Source organism: Balaenoptera ricei, chromosome 2, assembly GCF_028023285.1.
Source record: "Balaenoptera ricei isolate mBalRic1 chromosome 2, mBalRic1.hap2, whole genome shotgun sequence".
NCBI lineage: Eukaryota > Metazoa > Chordata > Mammalia > Artiodactyla > Balaenopteridae > Balaenoptera > Balaenoptera ricei.
The window spans coordinates 80,385,887-80,405,797 of NC_082640.1; the positions used below are offsets into that span (position 1 = coordinate 80,385,887).

At 38.8% G+C, this 19,911-nt stretch overlaps 1 protein-coding gene across 2 annotated transcripts in view; it reads left to right on the forward strand.

Moving 5' to 3' along the window:
* Positions 1-7,455: 7,455 nt before the first annotated feature.
* Positions 7,456-19,911, forward strand: part of DNAAF4 (dynein axonemal assembly factor 4) — an 82,468-nt gene continuing 70,012 nt past the window's right edge. Inside the window, exons 1-3 of one of the 2 annotated variants that reach the window (XM_059913249.1) lie at positions 7,456-7,864; positions 8,257-8,404; positions 12,545-12,678. In XM_059913249.1, the coding sequence (XP_059769232.1) occupies positions 7,742-7,864; positions 8,257-8,404; positions 12,545-12,678 (405 nt within the window). In that variant the 5' untranslated portion in view covers positions 7,456-7,741. The remainder of the gene's footprint in view (positions 7,865-8,256; positions 8,405-12,544; positions 12,679-19,911) is intronic. The other variant, XM_059913248.1, reaches the window with a different exon arrangement.

A 19,911-nucleotide genomic window follows, 5' to 3' on the forward strand; every position in this document is an offset into this window, starting at 1 on the left:
TATAAAAAGATACAATTGGGTTCAAAACCAACATAAATACATCCCAGGACAAGAAATAAAGAAAAAAGCATAAATGATGCTGAAGCAGCATCCTGCCTGACTCTGAGTCCAAAGCAGAAATTTGCAGTCAAAAATTCTAATCTGGCAGGGTAATGAGGTCTAAAGTGCTACTACATTTCAAAACTTAAGAGATGCAATAACACAATACTTAATGGGAAATGTATAGCTTTAGATAATTTTTAAGCCCAAAATATAATGCTAAGTGTTGATCTCAAGAGGATAAGAGAAGAATAAAAAATCCTAAGGAAAGTAGATGGAAGGAAACAATAAAGAAAATAATAGGAAATAAAATAGAAAACAAACACTAGAGAGGAATAATAGGGCCACAAATAGGCGATTTTTATCTTTAAAAGATAAAAGATTTTATTTTATTGGGTTGGCCAAAAAGTTCATTCGGGTTTTTCCATAAGATGTTATGGAAAAACCCAAATGAACTTTTTGGCCAACCCATATTTAAAAGATTAATAAAATTGATGAGCCTCTGGTGAAACTGATTTTAAAAAAAAATGGCTGACAGAAATAACAGGAATGAAAAAAGGGCAAAAAACATAGCACTGCTTTAAGCCTGGAGGGAGCTGGGATTCCTCTGCACTGCTGCCCCACATGTGAAAAAGGTTAAAAAGCAAACCTAGCTCCAACTGATACCTGGGACTCCAGCTTATAGGCCTAAAGTGGAAGAAGTGCACAGTTTTGTAATTTTCTCAGTTGATAACTGGTGTACAGTATCACCAAAGAATTCGAAACTAAATTAGCATGTAACACTTGGCTGAATTGGAGTCCCTAGGACGCAAGTTAGAGGCAACTTAAAACTGCTAGAAAGGAAAGGATGAACCTAGAGGAAAGAAATAAAAATAAAAGGAAAGAAAAAAAACCCAACCCACTCTAAATCAAAATTTCAAAACATATGAAGAAAACTAATGATAAAAACAGCCAACCAACATCCTTTAAAATTTCGATCCACTCAAGATGAAAATGACAGCATAGCCTGAAAAAGGCTTTAAAGAGAAGTACCATTCAGGATCCTGAAAGGTAAACTAAAGAATAAAAATTAAAATTACGAAACCCAGTATGTAGATATTCATTCATTCAACATTTACTGAGTGTTATTTATATGTCAGGCACTGTTGTAAATGCTAAGAATATAGCAGTAAATCAAACAGACAAAAATCACTACACTCATGAAGTTTTTATTCTGTAGAGACAGAAAATAAGTAAACTAAAAGTGTATTAGAGAATAAGTGCTAAGAAGAAATAAAAAAGGGAATGGGATAGGAAATGCTGAGCCTGGTAGGGTGAGAGGTGCTAGATCAAATAGTAAGAGTATGTTTCATTTCATAAGAAACTGCCAAACTGTCCTTCAAGTGGCTGTACCATTTTGCATTCCCACCAGCAATGAATGAGAGTTCCTCCACATCCTCACCAGCATTTGGTGTTGTCACTGTTCTGGATTTTGGCCATTCTAATATGTGTGTAGTAGTGGTATCTCATTGTTTTAGTTTGTATTTCCCTGATGACATATGATGTGGAGCATCTTTTCATATGCTTATTTATCAACTGTGTATCTTCTTTGGTGAGGTGTCTGTCAAGGTTTGGCTCATTTTTTAATCGGGTTGTTTGTTTTCTAATTGTTTCCGTTTTAAGAGTTTATGTATTTTGGATAACAGTCCTTTATCATATGTATCTTTTGCAAATATTTTCTCCCATTCTGTGTCTTGTCTTTTCATTCTCTTGATAGTGTCACCCACAGAGCAGAAAAATTTTATTTTAATCAAGTCTAGCTTATCAATTATTTCTTTCATGAATCATGCCTTTAGTGTTGTATCTAAAAATTTACCACCAAATTCAAGGTCATCTAGATTTTCTCCCATGTTATCTTCTAGGAGTTTTATAATTTTGCATTTTACATTTAGGTTTGTGATCCATTTTGAAATCACTTTGTGAAGGTTATAACCGCTATGCCTAGATTCACTTTTTTGTTTGCGGATGTCCAGTTGTTCCATTTGTTGAAAAGACTATCCTTTCTCCATCACATTGCTTTTGTTCCTTTGTCAAAGATCAGTTGACTATATTCCTGTGGGTATATTTCTGGGTTTTCTATTCTGTTCCACTGATGTATTTGTCTATCCTTTCACCAATACCACACTGCCTTGATTATTGTTCTTCAAACTTGATCTATAAATTTAATGCAATCCCAATCAAAATCCTAGCAAGTTATTTTGTGGATATTGACAAATTGATTTTACAGTTTATATGGAGAGGCAAAATACCCAGAATAGTCAACACATTACTGAAGGAGAACAAAGTTAGAGGATTGACACTACCCAACCTCAAGACTTGGCACAAGGTTGGCTAAGTCTTCTTGGAGATTTCTAGGGTGGTAGTATGTCTGGCTTTATAGAATGAGTTAGGAAATACAGTCTCTGCCTCTATCTTCTGAAAGAAACTGTAGAGAATTGGTATAATTTCTTCCTTAATGTTTGGTAGAATTCACTAGCGACCCCCATCTGGGCCTGGAGTGATCTGTTCTGGAATGTTATGGATTATTGACTCAATTTCTTTAATAGATATAGGCCTATTCAGATTGTCTATTTCTTCTTGTGTGAGTTTTGGCAGATCATGTCCTTCAGGGAATTGGCCCATTTCTTGTAGATTATCAAATCTGTAGGCATAGAGTTGTTCATAGTATTCCTTTATTATCCTTTTTATATCCATGTTGTCTGCAGTGATATCCCCTCTTTCGTTTCTCATATTAGTTATCTGTGTCCTCTCCCTTTTCTTCCTTAGGTAACCTGGCTAGGGGCTTGTTGATTTTATTTTCAAAGAACCAGATTTGTTTTATTGATTTTCTCTATTGATTTCTTATTTTTAACTTCATTGATTTATGCTCTAATTTTTAATTATTTCATTTTTTAATACTAGTTTGGATTTAATTTGCTTTTCTTTTTCTAGCTGCCTAAGGTAGAAGCTTAGTTGATTGATTTTTAAATCTTTCTCTAATATATGCATTTAATGCTGTAAATTTCTCTCTAGTCAGTTAAACTCTGATAAAACCCTAGCAGGTTAGGCTCTGGTTAAATAGTTTCTCCCGAGGTCAGATCTTGCTAAGAACAAATGCTCTGGCATATTTCAGAATGGTTCCTTTTCCCATCCCCCTGCTGGGAGCATGAGAATATTTTTGTGCAGTATTCACTGTGTGAACCTGGTAGAACTTCAGGAAGTAAAACTCACAAAAGTGTTGAGGGCTCCCTGATGACTGGGTCTCTCAGACTTGCCCACAGTGGGCCTCCAGCAATTTGTCAACTACATTCAGGTTTTCCTACCTTGGCGCTAGTTCCCACGGAGGTTTCTGCTCTGATGGGTTGTGATTCTCTATAGATACAATCTTTCCCATCAGGGGGACAGGGGTTTGCCCTGTGACCTCACTTTTCTTATGGAGCTAAGAAGAGTTGTTGATTTTTCATTTTGTTCAGCTTTTTACTTGTTGGGATGGAGTGGTGACTTCCAAGCTCTGTACATGCCAGATCAGAAACTAGAAGCACTTAAAATTTTTTTAAAAAACTGATATGCTAAACCAAGTCTAATAGGAAAAATCATTGAGATCTATACTTTGTAAATGTCAATCTAAGATATTTGGGCCAAAAATAAAAGGAAAAGTATAAACAGATAGTTCACACTGTCTACATGAGCTCTACCTATATATTCTTGTCTAACTGTAAATCACATTGTGTTTTTCTAAAGCGCAAATTTAAAATAGTAAAATAGCTAATGCATTTAAAACCTAGTACCTAGATTTTGCTCTTGAAAGCTATTCCCCATTAAAAAGAACTAATGGTTCTTGGAGAATGACTGATTCCCTTTCCTAGAGGAGAAAAAAAAAAGGAAAAAAATTCAAAGTGGGTCTAAATCATTTTTGTTCCAAGAATAAAGGATTTTGAAAAGGCTTAAAAAAGTTCTGGGGTGGTGTTAAAAAAGTCATAAATCAACCTTTCCCAATGGCCAAATTTGACAGTTTGACCATCAAAAAATAAACAAATTTTAGTTAATTCATTTTAGGTGAAGAATAATAAATCAGATTTAATTTTTGCTTCATAATGTACATTTTCACTCCCTAAGAGCCTCACAATACATAAGGAGGAAATAAGGACCCTTCTCTATTATAGAGCTTGTTTTTAAAAATTTTACTTTAATTTTGTAATATTTGTTACATAAAAAATAATAGATATTTGTATATGTACGTTATGAATCAAAAGATGAATAAGGCAAATCCATCACCAAAATTAGAGAGGGAAAAAAATTGGCAATTTCTTTGATGGTCTCTGATGGCATGCTTTGTTGTAATGAACAAAATCAAACAAAAAATAATTTGGGGTGTTCTCTCGATTTTCCTAGGGAACCAGCCAATAGGACCTGGACCTCCTGTCTTCCAGTGGGAGGGGCTGCATCTGACGCAGCTTGCCAGAGTACTAGTAATTTTTTTCTTCCAACTAAATCTTTCCATGTGAATCAAGGTCTCCAGATATTGGGTAGCTGGCTTTCACAGATAAGTCTTATAAATAGTTTGCACCTAAACCAAGATTGCCTGGGTCCCAATAACTTCCCTCCCAAAAAGGTTCCTTTCATGCTTACCCTATAAGAAGGGAGAACAGCAAGGGGATGGAATTCCTCTCCTGTAATGCAGAGCTACACTGCAGATCGAGCATAGTGCTCTGGCCCCAGTGTGCTTCTACTTGGGATGATGGGAGAATGGGGAAACCTGTGTTTTTTCTTGGCTTTGTAAGTTTCTCCTTTCCTCCATTAAAACCTAGCTCTTAACCTAGTGGGTCACAGACTTTGGTATGTATCAGCGTTACCTGGTGGGCGTGTTAAAACACAGATTGCTGGGCCTCAGTTCCAGATTATCTGGTTCAGCAGGTCTGGAGTGGGGTCTGGGAATTTGCATTTCCAGCAAGTCCCCAGATGATGCTGATATTGTTGTCAGGGGACCACACTTTGAGAAACTTTGTCTTAATTCACGGTGTGTCTATGTAGAAATCAGCTTTTCTGGCTACCACAAAGGGTGTCATTTGCAAGACTTTCACCTAGGAGTTAACCATTACCCTTTCTTACACCTTAACTTTCCTTTACGAAGCCTTAACCAACAAATTTGGTTTTCATTATTTTCAAGTTTTATAAAAATGGCATTGTTCCTTAAGGGTCTTATAAGACTTGCTTTTTTCCACTCATCCATCCAATGTAAAGTAAAATTAATTCATTTTTACTGTTGTATGATACTCTTTTGTATGAATATACCTATTGATAGATATTTGGCTTGTTTTTAGGTTTTTGCTAGAAGCTGCTATGAACAGTTACTTCTTTACCCAATCATAGAGTTACCCTCTCCTTAAGAAAGGACCCAATCTAGAGGAAACCCTCCCTCCCTTAGATCCTCCCTCCAGTTCTGACACCCCCTTACTGAGACACTCAATGTGGTGTGTGCTCAATGACTAAATAAACTCAACTTGTTCAACTACAGGTGCCCTTGTGGTCTTTGACTGAAGGGCATTGAAAAAATATATATCTTGACATTCTTTATTGTGCCTTTTGGTGAGCACCAGCTCTTAATTTTAGTTCAAGTTTTCAATCTTTTTCCTTTAAGGTAAGTGCTTTTGATGTCATACTTAAGAAATCCTTTCTTACTCCAAGATCATACAAACACACATGCGTATTTGTGTATGTGTATATATAAAATATATATATGTTTTAAGCTTGTATGTCTTTAGTTCATCTGAAATTCATTTTTGTGTGTGACACCATATGCATGTAGAGAGCCAATCCCATTTTTTCGCATATGGTGACCATTTCTCCTAGCACCCAATGTATTCAATAGTCATTCCTTTCTTTGCTTTTCCCCATTTATGTGCACAGTCACTTTTGCCATATATCAAATTTCCATCCACACTCGGGTTAGATTAAGATTTTTTGATTTTTAAATCTAATAGGAAACACAGATTAAGACTTTTAAGACTGAATTAGTTTCAAGGCTTGTGAAACACTTTTCAGGTAAGTACCTGTCTTGAAACAATGTATAAAGATTAATGGTGTTTTAAATTGGTATCAGCTGATGTAACGATTCAGCAATAAAACTGATCAAGTTTTTAAAAAAAAAGATATAATTCACTCAGAGTGTAAAAAGTTTCGTAAGACTGGTAGTCAGGAGAACAATTTCACCACAGAGATTTGTATGTGCTTAACAAAATGATTGCTAACGAATTTTTCTGAAACTCCCAAACAGAACAAAGTATCCTTTTTATTTTCTATACATACATTGTATCACTTGTGTTTTTATGTAGTGGCAGAATCTACACTTTAACATTTTATATAACAGGAATGCATAAACTCTGTCTTTTGAAGACACAGGAGAGTTTGAAACAAAATGGTAAAAGTAGGAATTGAACACAAGGGGGAAAAATGCCAAAAGCAACATAAAAAACAATCTACAGGATTGATTGTTAGGTTTCTCCGATTTGGAGGACAAGGGAAAAGAAGTCTAACATGGCCCCAGTATTCAAAGTTACGGAACCTTGAGATGATGAACAGCTGACAAAATTAGGTAAGGTAGTGAGGGGTGCTCTGTTTGGGGGGTAAAAGATGATTTTTTTCCCCTCCCAATGTCTGCTGCTCCTTAGCTTTCCTCAAGGACTTATTCAGGAGCTTTTAAATTTGTATTAATGACTTCCAAAAGTAAAATGTTAAAAAATCCCCATTCCTAGGTGGCAAATAGTTTGTAGATGGTTAATTTTCATGTCCTTTTTTTTTTTTTTTAACATCAAATTCCAGTAATTTATAAACTGTGTCTCCAGAAAGCATCCCAAGGAAAGAACATTGGAATGGGAGTTATGGGGTCAGGATCTTAATCACAGTTCAGCCACTAATCCATGTGGCAATGGGGTTGGGTATATGGATCTCAGATTCCTTAAATACTGCATGTGGGAAGACCACATGATCTTCAAGTTTCCTCTCAGCGCTAAAGTTACAAGTCTCCTTAAACAACTGTAAAACATATCCGTGTCAATTCAACTTATCCTACAGTTGAGTTGCAGCCAAGCATTCGCCAGATGAGTCATACGGTCGTTTCTCCCCAGTTCTCAAACCAAGGAGCGAACCCTACCTACATGCTTTTGACGGGCTTACGGTTGATAGGATTTTAAGGACTACAATAGTACAGGCAAGCTCCTAGGCCAGAACGTCAGTATAAGCAGGAAATTTCCAAAACAGGAACACCAAATGGTGCTAACTTCTACAGCCTCCGTCAGAACAAACAAAAGGCCAGGGCTGCAATGGCGCGTGGACGTCGCACCTGCTTCTCGCGGGTCACGCTTTCCCACATCCTTTTCTGCATTTTCAAGCGTGAAGCTCTTTTCTTGCTTAAGCGGAAGTGGGTCTGCTACTTCGCAGATTCTCTTGGACTGCGGGTAAGAGATAAGACCTCAGGCAACGGTAACGCTCCCGCCAGGGGCGCCCAAGCAGTAGCGAGGGGAGTCCGCAGGTCGACCGCAGTGGCGCGCCCGGGGCACGCTGGGAACGGGGTGGGGAGGAGGCCACGGCCCGGCCTGACCCGGAAGGGCTGGCCTGTGGTAACCCCGGCTTCCCTAGCAACCGAGCGGGCGCGCGTCCTCCCCTGCCTCTTCGGACGCCTCCCGGGATGCCCCTGCAGGTTAGCGACTACAGCTGGCAGCAGACGAGGACTGCGGTCTTCATCTCTGTGCCCCTCAGAGGCGTCAGCGTCAGGGACGCGGACGTGTTCTGCACGGAAAACTATCTGAAGGTAGGAAAGCGAGTCGTGCCTGCCGGTGGGGGGGGGGTGTTGGGGGGCCGGGGGTGTGGTCCGAAGCGGCTGCAAGGGCGCGGCTGTGGACATGCACAGGCGCGTCCTTGCAGATAAGCGTCCTAAAATTTTAGTCCTATTAAAAATAAAACAAAGCAAAACAAACAAAATACGAATGCCATACAGGTGACACCTCGTCTGTAGACAGATGTCACCAGGTCAGAGATTATTTTATCCAGGACTTCCTCATATGCCGTGCTTTTATCGTGGCCTGGAATAAATTTATAGCAGGAATTTAAGAAAATGATTTTGGCCTCTATCACTTATTTCTTAACGGGTGTGTCTTTCATTTGTGTAACTAAATTGACTTCCGTTTTCCCCCTTCTGAATAGGTGAACTGCCCTCCATTTTTATTTGAGGTGTTTCTCTATGCTCCCATAGACGATGAGAGCAGCAAAGCCAAGATTGGGAATGACACTATTGTTTTCACTTTACACAAAAAAGAAGCGGCCATGTGGGAGACCCTTTCTCTGTCAGGTGGTAAGTTCTTTACTAAAAGACGTTCAGCTGGTTGTGCTTTTTTTTTTTTTTTTTAAGATTGATTGATTTATTGATTGCTATGTTGGGTCTTCGTTTCTGTGCTAGGGCTTTCTCTAGTTGCGGCAAGCGGGGGCCTCTCACTATCGCGGCCTCTCTTGTCGCGGAGCACAGGCTCCAGACGCGCAGGCTCAGTAGTTGTGGCTCACGGGCCTAGTTGCTCTGCGGCACGCGGGATCTTCCCAGACCAGGGCTCGAATCCGTGTCCCCTGCATTGGCAGGCAGACTCTCAACCACTGCGCCACCAGGGAAGCCCTGGTTGTGCTTTTTATACTTTATACCATTTAAAAATTTCTCTTTTGAAATTTATGTTGCTATTCTAGGAAAACGAAATAGACACATAGCATGATTTAAAAGAGTTAGTGCTTCAGCTGCCTCTTAAAATAAATCACCTAATTCCTGAGTAATCTAATTACTCAAAAATTAGAGTCCATTAATACTAGCTTTTAAAGGTTGTGGGCTCCTATCTTCAGGGGATAAGGCCTCCCAATATGGCCTTTATTTAGCACTCATTTTGTATTAGGCATTAGTTCATCTGTTAATCCTCACAACAATCTATCACTTAGGTACCCCCCCCCCTTTTTTTTTAAGGTGGGGCTACTGAGGCACAGAAGGGTTGAGTAATTGCCAAAGGTCACACAACTAGTAAGTGGCAGACTAGAAGTGGAGTCTTAGCAGTTTGACTCTAGAGCAGTGTTTCACCTACGGAACTTTTACAGAATACAGATGTCTGAATCTCACCCTAGACCAATCAAATCAGTTTCTGGGAGTGAGACTGAGACCTACATACTGGTAGTTTTTAAAATGCTTTTTGGGAATTATAATGTACAGTCCAAGTTGAGATCCCCCATTCTCTGTACTCTTAATCAGTACTCTATTCTTCTGCCAAGATCAGCTTTGTGGGTCAGTAATTGCCCTATACTGCTTTAGCTCTGTTATCTTCCTCCCTGATCTAGTTGTCATGTTTTCTTGTGTTTTTTATCTACTGCCTGAAATTTCTGTTAGGTCTTTGGCGTTAAGCCTTGAGTTGGGACTATTGAGAATGGGGAAATTGCAGCCATTCTTTATATTAATGTTTTCTTGGTATCTTGCTGTGGAATTTAATTTTTTAATACCTAGGACCAGGTGGAATTTTTCTCTAAAATGTGGTATTCAGCTCAGAAAATACTGGTTAAGGTAGGTTACCATAGCCAGCTTACTTTAGTTCTTTATTGAGTCCCAGAATAACTGAGGAGTTTTTAAAAACCAGATACCTGCTCTCCTACCCCTGCCTTCCTTTTTGATTCAAGTCTGAGATGGGGCCTGGGAATATGTCATGAAACACACCCAGGGTGTTCTGACTTCGTACCTAAGATTAAATGTAAATACTTTGATTTATTTCAGCTGTTGTTGATAATCTTAATTTTGAAGTTAGATGGGACCAGAACCATCATCTATTAGAATGGCTTCTTTTAAAATAAACAGATTGGGGGTTGAGAACTCCCCAGGTGATTATTATGCCTGGCCAGGTTTGAGAACCACTGACTTAAATGTTTGTTTGTGTGTGTGTGTGTGTGTGTGTGTATGTATGTCTTGATTTCCCCAGGTAACGTTTTGTCCACCAACTTTTTAGGCTCTAAAGAAGAGTCATATCCGTAAACCTGTTACTTTCCCCTGTTTCTGACATGAAACACTTTCTTCTCTGTCAAATTCCCTTCTTAAACTGGTTGGCCACCTTATCCAGGAGTGGGAAGGGAATTTTCTAATCATAACCTTCCTCTCTGATTTAGATATCTGCTTTCAGTGCACAGGTGCTTGAGTCTTCTCTTTCATGGTTATATGGTCAACGATTCCAAATTTTGACCATTTAAACTAAGAGTTGGCAAACTTTTTCTGTAAAGGACCAGATAATATTTTGGATTTTGTGGGCTATGTGTTCTGTGTCACAATTACTCAGCTCTGTTATTGCAGCACAAAAGCAGCCATAGACAATAGGTATTTATAGGCGCTGAAATTTCAATTTATTCTAATTTGTATATGTCATAAAGTATTACTATTCTTTTGATCTTTTTCAACTATTTAAAACTGTAAAAATTATTCTTAGCTTATGTGCTGAAAGAAATCAGGGAGCAGGTTGGGTTTGACCGTAATTTGCCAGTTAGACTAATCAAAACAGTCTTAAAACTAACTTATATAACAAGTAATGAACATCGATTTTACTTCAGAAACCAGGTTTGAGATTCTTTTAGAAGTCAAACTCAGTTTCACATGCAATTCAGTGAAATTGTTTAACAATCTTTTTTTCACATGCAGTATTGTGGAGCTCCAGTCTATACTCCAAGCCTGCCTCCCTCGTTATTCAAAACATACTTGCTCCATTTTTTTCTGAAGTTCCTTCTTGATCCATTTTTCATTTCTTTTAGATGTGGAGCATTTCACTTGGAAACTTGATTTTCTTTTAATTATTTCTGCCCCTGAAACTGGTCCAACTGTCTGCCACTTTGTTACTAAACAGGAGGTGGTTTGGGGAAAGACTTCTGAACTAATTTCAGTCCTAATTCCCAGCCAAGATCTTGGATGGGTAAAAATTCCATACTCTTTACTTATTTTTAACTGAAATTAATATTCCCTTCAACTATGAATGTAGACAACAAACAACAGTAGTGTCAGTAAAAATCACAAATATGTTCACATCACAGGTACCTCTATCTTATATGTACTACTTTGAAATTATAGTATTTATTAGACATTTTGCTATGTATTATTTAATGCATTAATAAAGAAGCACATACTTGTATGTCACAAATTTATTTTTTAAAATTTTGTGTTTTAATATAACTAGTTTTCTTTGTGTATTTTTTCATATATTTTAAAACTCTATGAAGGTGTGTATAAAGCTTTACTAGTCATCCCTCCACTCCTGCCCTTCTTATCACTCCCCTACTTCACACTCTCCTCCCAAGTTTCCTCTCCCCTCCTGTTTTTTTTTCTTCAAAGTCTAGATCCCTTCCTTATCCTTCTTCCCCTAAGATAATTTACCCCCTAATGGATCACAGCCTGCGGTTTCTAAAATACTGAGTGACTGAATAAAAAATAATTGTGAATGGTAAATTCTGTATATAACATGTCATGTTACTTTGTAATTTTTACTAAGGCTGGCTCTGTACTCTTCATATGTATCACTATAAATCACCATTTATATTTTTGAAGGTGATTGATTATATCAGATGGTCTCAACCCATCTTCTCTTCTAGGAGACCCCCCAGAGATGATTTATTGTGATCAGGTTTATAAGCAAATAGTTCTAGTTTCTCAACAGAGAGAGAGAGGAGAATAAATGTGTTCTCTTTCCTCCCATCTTGTCCCCTCCGGCTCCCTTTCCCTCTCTCCCTCTTGTGACCCTCTCTTCCTCTCTCTCCCCTCTCTCCATCCTCATTCCCTCTCTTATTTCCCCTCTCCATTGTTCCTCTTCTCTCTTATTCATATCCTCCCTCTCTGTCTCTCTCTCTCTATCTCTCTCAGTGCACAAAGGCATGCATTCTTTTTTAAAATTTTATTTATTTATTTTTGTCTGCGTTGGGTCTTCGTCGCTGCGCGTGGGCTTTCTCTAGTTGTGATGAGCGGGGGCTACTCTTCGTTGCAGTGCACGGGCTTCTCATTGCGGTGGCTTCTCTTGTTGTGGAGCACGGGCTCTAGGCGCGGGCTTCAGTAGTTGTGGCACATGGGCTCAGTAGTTGTGTCTCTTAGGCCCTAGAGCACAGGCTCAGTAGTTGTGGTGCACGGGCTTAGTTGCTCCGCGGCATGTGGGATCTTCCCGGACCAGGGCTTGAACCCGTGTCCCCTGCATTGGCAGGTGGATTCTTAACCACTGCGCCACCAGGGAAGTCCCAAGGCATGCATTCTTTACTAATTCATTACTGTTACAGTTACTTGCTTACCTTTTAATATTAGCTTCTTGACCAGTTTAATATTGGGAAATGTTTTCACTTCTCCATGTGAAGTTGGGTCCAAAAACATCTTATCCCAGATCAGTATGTAAGCAGTTTCTCCTAAGTAAAACAAATTCATCATGATCCTAATTTATTGATATTCCTTCTGTTTTAGTTGACAAAGAGATGATGCAAAGAATAAGGGAGAAATCTATCCTACAAGCACAAGAAAGCGCAAAAGAAGCTATGGAAGCAAAAGCTGGGGCAAGGCGGGAAGATCAAAAATATACACTAAATGTCATGATGAAGGTAAGTTGCAGATTGATAGGAAAGTCCTTTAATTAAAGATATAGTAATTGCACTGATAATTTGTTGCAACCACTGTACTTCCTCACCTTTTTTGTTCATACTTTGGTTACAGGCCTTGCTGTGTTATGTAGGCTATCTACTATTAATGTGTATTTCTGAAAATCTGTATGAAAGTTGAGAGTATAAGGTTGAACAATAGATTTACTTGTTTGAGGGAAAATGTTCTATTTCCCGGGGAATAAAACAGTTATAAGGTTTTATGCTGTAAGTGTTTTAGTTCTTTTTTAATCTTGGAATTATTGGACATGATTATTTAAAACAAGAAAAGCATGGGTTTAACACTAAATATTGACCAATTAATATCTTTTAACTGTTGAGCCTTTCAAGTTAAATCTTTAATCAGCAATATATTTTTTGAGATATAATTCACATACCATACAGTTCACCCATTACAGGCTTACAATTCAGTGGTTTTTAGTATATTTAGAGTTGTAAAACTATCACCACAATCAATTTTAGAACATTTTCATCACCCCAAAAAGAAACCCTGCACCCATTAGCAGTCACTCCCCATTCCTGCGAACCCCTAGCCCTAGACAACCACCCATCTACTTTCTATCTCTATAGGTTTGCCTATTCTGACTAATTTTTACAGATAATTTCCCATCTCAAATTCTCATTTTTGACATTTTGAAATGATTAAGGAATCTATAATAAGCATTATCTCATCAAGAGTCCTATGGACTCATGACTGTTCTTTTGCATTTGGATCACTAGTATTGTTTTTATAATCAACAGTTCATAATTCCAAAGATTTCTCTGCTTCTTTTATCATTTTTACTTGACTTTTAAATATCACCAATTGTTAATATACTTTGTTTTTTACTTAATAATTGAACACGTGGTCATCCGTCCAAAGATTCCTGCTTTCTGTATACTTGATGAGTTCCACCTTTTCTTGATCATGTTATCACTACTATCAAACTTTGGATCTTACCATTTTCCTGAATTTTAAAAACTAAAAGCAAAATACTATAAAATTTGTGGCAACAGATAAGTATTTACTGAACTAATAAAATAGTTAAACAATGGCACACACACTGCTGCATTGGTAAATATAACGAAGCTGAACAATTGATTGGCAGGCAGCACCACAATGATGTACCTTGAAGTTATTCATCTACTGACATATGAAAGCCTGACTTTGGTAGTATTTGGAAAGGTGCTTTAGGGGCATTAGTATATAAAGGATGAAGCTATAGATCACACTGAAGTGATAGAACCTATGAAAGTCTATACCCTATACTACAAACTATTCATTTTGTCTGTCTCTTTCCTTGAGCAGTGTTGAGAGTTGAGACTACATTTTCTTTCATCCTTATCATAGCAGTTGCCAAGTAAATAGTAGGTGCTCAAACAGTTGAATGAATTAATGTGAATATATTGTTCGAGTACCCTATAACCATAGTACAGTTCTATTCTGGTGGATACATGTAGCTATTTTTACTCTATCCAATATTAGTCACCATTCAGAAAAGAGCAAAAAAGAATTTTGGGGCTTCCCTGGTGGCGCAGTGGTTGAGAATCCGCCTTCCAATGCAGGGGACACGGGTTCGGGCCCTGGTCTGGGAGGATCCCGCGTGCCGCGGAGCGGCTGGGCCCGTGAGCCACAACTGCTGAGCCTGCGCGTCTGGAGCCTGTGCTCGGCAGCAGGAGAGGCCGTGATAGTGAGAGGCCCGCGCACCGCGATGAAGAGTGGCCCCGCTCGCCACAACTAGAGAAAGCCCTCGCACAGAAATGAAGACCCAACACAGCTAAAAATAAATAAATTAATAAAAAAAAAAAAAAAAGAATTTTGATGTTCCATTAAGAGCAAATGAAGAGATATGATGACAAAAGGCAACTCCCTATTAGCTTAAACCATAAATTAGCTTAAAACTTGAATTACATATACCACAAAATAATAGGGTTTTTTTAGTAGTAACCTTTTCTTTTTAAAATTAATTAATTAATTTATTTATTTATTTATTTTTGGCTGTGTTGGGTCTTTGTTGCTGCACGCGGGCTTCTCCCTAGTTGCGGCGAGCGGGGGCTACCCTTTGTTGCAGTGTGCAGGTTTCTCACTGCGGTGGCTTCTCTTGTTGTGGAGCACGGGCTCCAGGTGCATGGGCTCAGTAGTTGTGGCTTGTGGGCTCTAGAGCACAGGCTCAGTAGTTGTGGCTCACGGGCTTAGTTGCTCTGCGGCATGTGGGATCTTTCTCGACCAGGGCTCGAACCCGTGTCCCCTACATTGGCGGGTGGATTCTTAACCACTGCGCCACCAGGGAAGCCCTAGTAGTAACCTTTTAAAAATAATTAGCAGGGCTAGTGCTAAGACTCACTGTGTTAGTTTGCTATGCTGTATAGTATAAGTCTGCTTGGGCTACCGTAACAAAATACCAAAGAGTGGATGACTTAAACAACACACATTTATTTTCTCACAGGTCTAGAGCCTAGAAGTCTCAGATCAAGGTCCAGTGGGGTTGGTTTCTGGCTTGCAGATAGCTGAGAGAGAGAAGAAAATCTCTGGTGTCTCTTCTTATTAAGAAACTAATCCTATTGTATCAGGGCCCCACCCTTATGACCTCATTTAACCTTAATTACTCCTCAGCAGCCCATTTCCAAATGGGAGTTAAAGCTTCAACATATCTGGGGGGACACAAACATCTAGTCAATAACACTGTATAAAAACTATCCAAAATTTAGTAGCTTAAAACATTTATTTTCTCACGATTCTATATGTTGGTCAGGCTGTTCTTGTGGTCTGAGGTTGGCTTGGTTGTGGCTGGAAGTTCTAGGATGGCCTCACTCACATATTTAGAGCCTTGCCAGGGAAAGCTGAGCCCCTCTCCATGTGGTATTTCATTCTCCAAGAGGCTAGCACAGGCTTCTTTACTTCATAGTTAGTGTTCCTGGTAGCAAGAATGGGAAAGCCCTAATGCACAAGTGCTTTTAAAACCTCTGCAGTGGGAAAGCCCTAATGCACAAGCCCTTTTAAAGCCTCTGCTGTGTCACATTTGCCAGTGTCCCATTAGCCAAATGTCCCATATATCCAAGCCCAGATTAAGGGTTAGAGAAATAGACTGCACCTTTTCTAGGAAAGAAAGATTAAGTCACATTGCAAAGGGGCATGCATATAGTTATGGGAGGAACTTGTGGTCATTTTACAACTTAGTTGGAATTGAAAATATTAGGATTTAAACAATAAAGATAATTTGATTGATCTAGCAGGAAAAGTTCTGCGATAGAGCAGTAAATCCAAGCTCTGACTCCATCTCTCTGCAGCATCCTTAGCACTGCTTTTTCTTTCTGTCTGCTTCATCCTTAGGCTGATAGGGAGATGATCCACATCCTCACCTAAGCAGGGGCCAGCGGGAGACAGGCTGTCTATTCTGTTGGCTCCCTTTCAAGCCCCATAAAACAATTGCTTTAGGTATTGTAGAATGATATTTCAAATGGTAATCACTTTTACACATGTTCGAATAAATCTTTACTTCAAGTCTGTTGCTTCCAACTTGGTTTACTGCATCCACTTCTCATTATCTTTGCTGCTGATGTATCATTCATTAGCAGACATTTATTGAATACTGTGAAAGGTACTGAGACAGAGCTGAACAAATCAGTCTTCACTTTCCGTTTACTCATAGTATAGAGAGGGTGACAGACAAGAAAAAACAAAGATTACACCATAGTATGCATAAGAAGTCATGGGCAGATGAAGAGAAAACACTGGCAAAATATTGGTATCTCAGTCTGAGAGGCTGGTCAGGAAATACGAAGCAATGTTGTTTGTGCTGAATACTGGAGAATAAGCCACAGTTACCTGGGGATAAATGGGAAAATGACGTTACAGTTAGTTTGGATAAGTGCCTGACAGAGTTTGGCACAGCGAGGAACATTTGTTGATCAGAAATAAAATCTTGATATTTAGAAAAATCTCCTGAAGGGAACTCTTTAGGAATTTTCAGCAAGAATCCCAAAATAATTGGGTTTGTGTTTTGGAAAGCTCATTCTGGGGAATGAGTTTGAGAGGTTGCAGGGTGGAGGCAGAGCTTTTGTATTCTTAAGACGAAAGGATTTTGAACATATTTATATGTTGAAGAAAGAAGCCAGTAAAGAGCGAGAGATTGATAATATAACCAAGAGAGAGGATTGATGATGAAGCAGTTTTTTTTTGTGGTGGGATGAAGGTTGGAACAGGTGAAAAAATTAAATCTTAGGTAATAGGGGATATTTTATCTTTTGACCCTAACGGGCAGAAGTAAAGAATTACTAAGCATTTGGAAAATTCTTAGAGACACAGATAGTTAAAGTAACCCTTTGTTTCCTTGGTGAAGGTAGCAAGGTCATCTACCCAGAGCGTGAAGAATTTAGGTGGGGTAGGAGTGATTAATGAAAAGTTGGAATATTCATGGCAGACCAATCTGAAACATGCTTTTTTTTCCCCCTCTTTATTTTGGACTGCTATTGCCTACTTTTCCTGTTTTCTTCACTCTTTTGTTGTGTAGGTTGCCTTCTTCTATTTTGAATTTTTTGGTTTTATTTTGTTTTATTTTCTACTTTAGGGGACCCCATTTCCCACTAATTTTTAAACTAAACAGGTCAAATTTGAAGTGCTTTCTTCTGCTATTCTTTTCTTAAAGTTGAAACCCGGAAACTTTAACTGTAAAACAACTTTGCCTGATCATGCAGATGAGGTATGAGTTGCTTTCTAGAGTTGTCTAGATTATACTATAGGGCCTTTAAAAAGCCCTTATCAGTGAAACCACATGCCCTGTTTATTAGAAGCATGTATAACTAAGGGATAGAAAGGCCACAAGTAACTACTTGCTCATTTTTTATTCTATGCAATTGTAAATGTGATTGTTTTGTTTATTTATTTATTTATTTGGCCGCATGGCTTATGGGATCTCAGTTCCCTGGCCAGGGACTCAACCGGGGTCACAGCAGTGAAAGTCCAGAATCCTAACCACTAGGCCCCCAGGGAACTCCTGTAAATGTGATTGTTTTTTAAATTTCTCTTTCTGATAGTTCATTGTTAATGTATACAACTGCAACAGATTTCTGTATGTTAAATTTATATTCTCCAACTTTACTGAATTCATGTATTCTAATAGTTTTTTGCTGGCATCTTTAGGATTTTCAATATATAGTATCATGCCATCTGCAAACAGTAACGGTTTTACTTCTTCCTTTCCAGTGTGGGTTCATTTTATTTCTTTTTCTGGTCTGGTTGCTATGGCTAGGAATTTCCATACTATGCTGAATAAAAGTGGCAAGAGTGGGCATCCTTGTCTTGTCCTGATCTTAGAGGAAATGGTTTCAGCTTTTTACCATTGAGAATGATGTTGTCTCTAGGTTTGTCATATATGGCCTTTATTATGTTGAGGTATGTTCTCTCTACACCCACTTTGTGGACAGTTTTTTTTTTTTTTTTTACATCTTTATTGGAGTATAATTGCTTTACAATGTTGTGTAGTTTCTGCTGTATAACAAAGTGAATCAGCTATACGGATACATATATCCCCATATCCCCTCCCTCTTGCGTCTCCCTCCCACCCTCCCATAAAGCACTGAGCTGATCTCCCTGTGCTATACGGCTGCTTTCCACTAGCTATCTATTTTACATTTGGTAGTGTATATGTGTAAATGCCACTCTCTCACTTCATCCTAGCTTACCCTTCCCCCTCCCCGTGTCCTCAAGTCCATTCTCTACATCTGTGTCTTTATTCCTGTCCTGACCCTAGGTTCTTCAGAACCTTTTTTTTTTTTTTTTTTTTTAGATTCCATATATATGTGTTAGCATATGGTATTTGTTTTTCTCTTTCTGACTTACTTCACTCTGTAGGACAGACTCTAGGTCCATCCACCTCACTACAAATAACTCAATTTCGTTTCTTTTTGTGGCTGAGTAATATTCCATTGTATATATGTGCCACATCTTCTTTATCCATTCATCTGTCGATGGACACTTAGGTTGCTTCCATGTCCTGGCTATTGTAAATAGTGCTGCAATGAACATTGTGGTACATGACTCTTTTTGAATTATGGTTTTCTCAGGGAATATGCCCAGTAGTGGGATTGCTGGGTCATATGGTAGTTCTATTTTTAGTTTTTTAAGAAACCTCCATACTGTTCTCCATAGTGGCTGTATCAATTTACATTCCCACCAACAGTGCAAGAGGGTTCCCTTTTCTCCACACCCTCTCCAGCATTTATTGTTTGTAGATTTTTTGATGATGGCCATTCTGACCATTGTGAGATGATACCTCATTGTAGTTTTGATTTGCATTTCTCTAATGATTAGTGATGTTGAGCATCCTTTCTTGTGTTTGTTGGCAATCTGTATATCTTCTCTGGAGAAATGTCTATTTAGGTCTTTTGCCCGTTTTTGGATTGGGTTGTTTGTTTTTTTGATATTGAGCTGCATGAGCTGTTTGTATATTTTGCAGATTAATCCTTTGTCAGTTGCTTCGTTTGCAAATATTTTCTCCCATTTGAGGGTTGTCTTTTCGTCTTGTTTATGGTTTCCTTTGCTGTGCAAAAGCTTTTAAGTTTCAGTAGGTCCCAATTGTTGTTTTTTTTTTAATTTCCATTTCTCTAGGAAGTGGGTCAAAAAAGATCTTGCTGTGATTTATGTCATAGAGTGTTCTGCCTATCTTTTCCTCTAAGAGTTCTATAGTGTCTGGCCTTACGTTTAGATCTTTAATCCATTTTGAGTTTACTTTTGTGTATGGTATTAGGGAGTGTTCCAATTTCATTTTTTTTTTTTTTTTTTTGGCTGTGTTGGGTCTTCGTTTCTGTGCGAGGGCTTTCTCCAGTTGCGGCGAGTGGGGGCCACTCTTCATCGCGGTGTGCGGGTCTCTCACTATCGCGGCCTCTCTTGTTGCGGAGCAGAGGCTCCAGACGCTCAGGCTCAGTAGTTGTGGCTCACGGGCCCAGTTGCTCCGCGGCATGTGGGATCTTCCCAGACCAGGGCTCGAACCCGTGTCCCCTGCATTGGCAGGCAGATTCTCAACCACTGTGCCACCAGGGAAGCCCCCAATTTCATTCTTTTACCTGTAGCTGTCCAGTTTTCCCAGCACCATTTATTGAAGAGGCTGTCTTTTCTGCATTGTATATTCTTACCTCCTTTATCAAAGATAAAGTGACCATATGTGTGTGGGCTTATCTCTGGGTTTTCTGTCCTCTTAC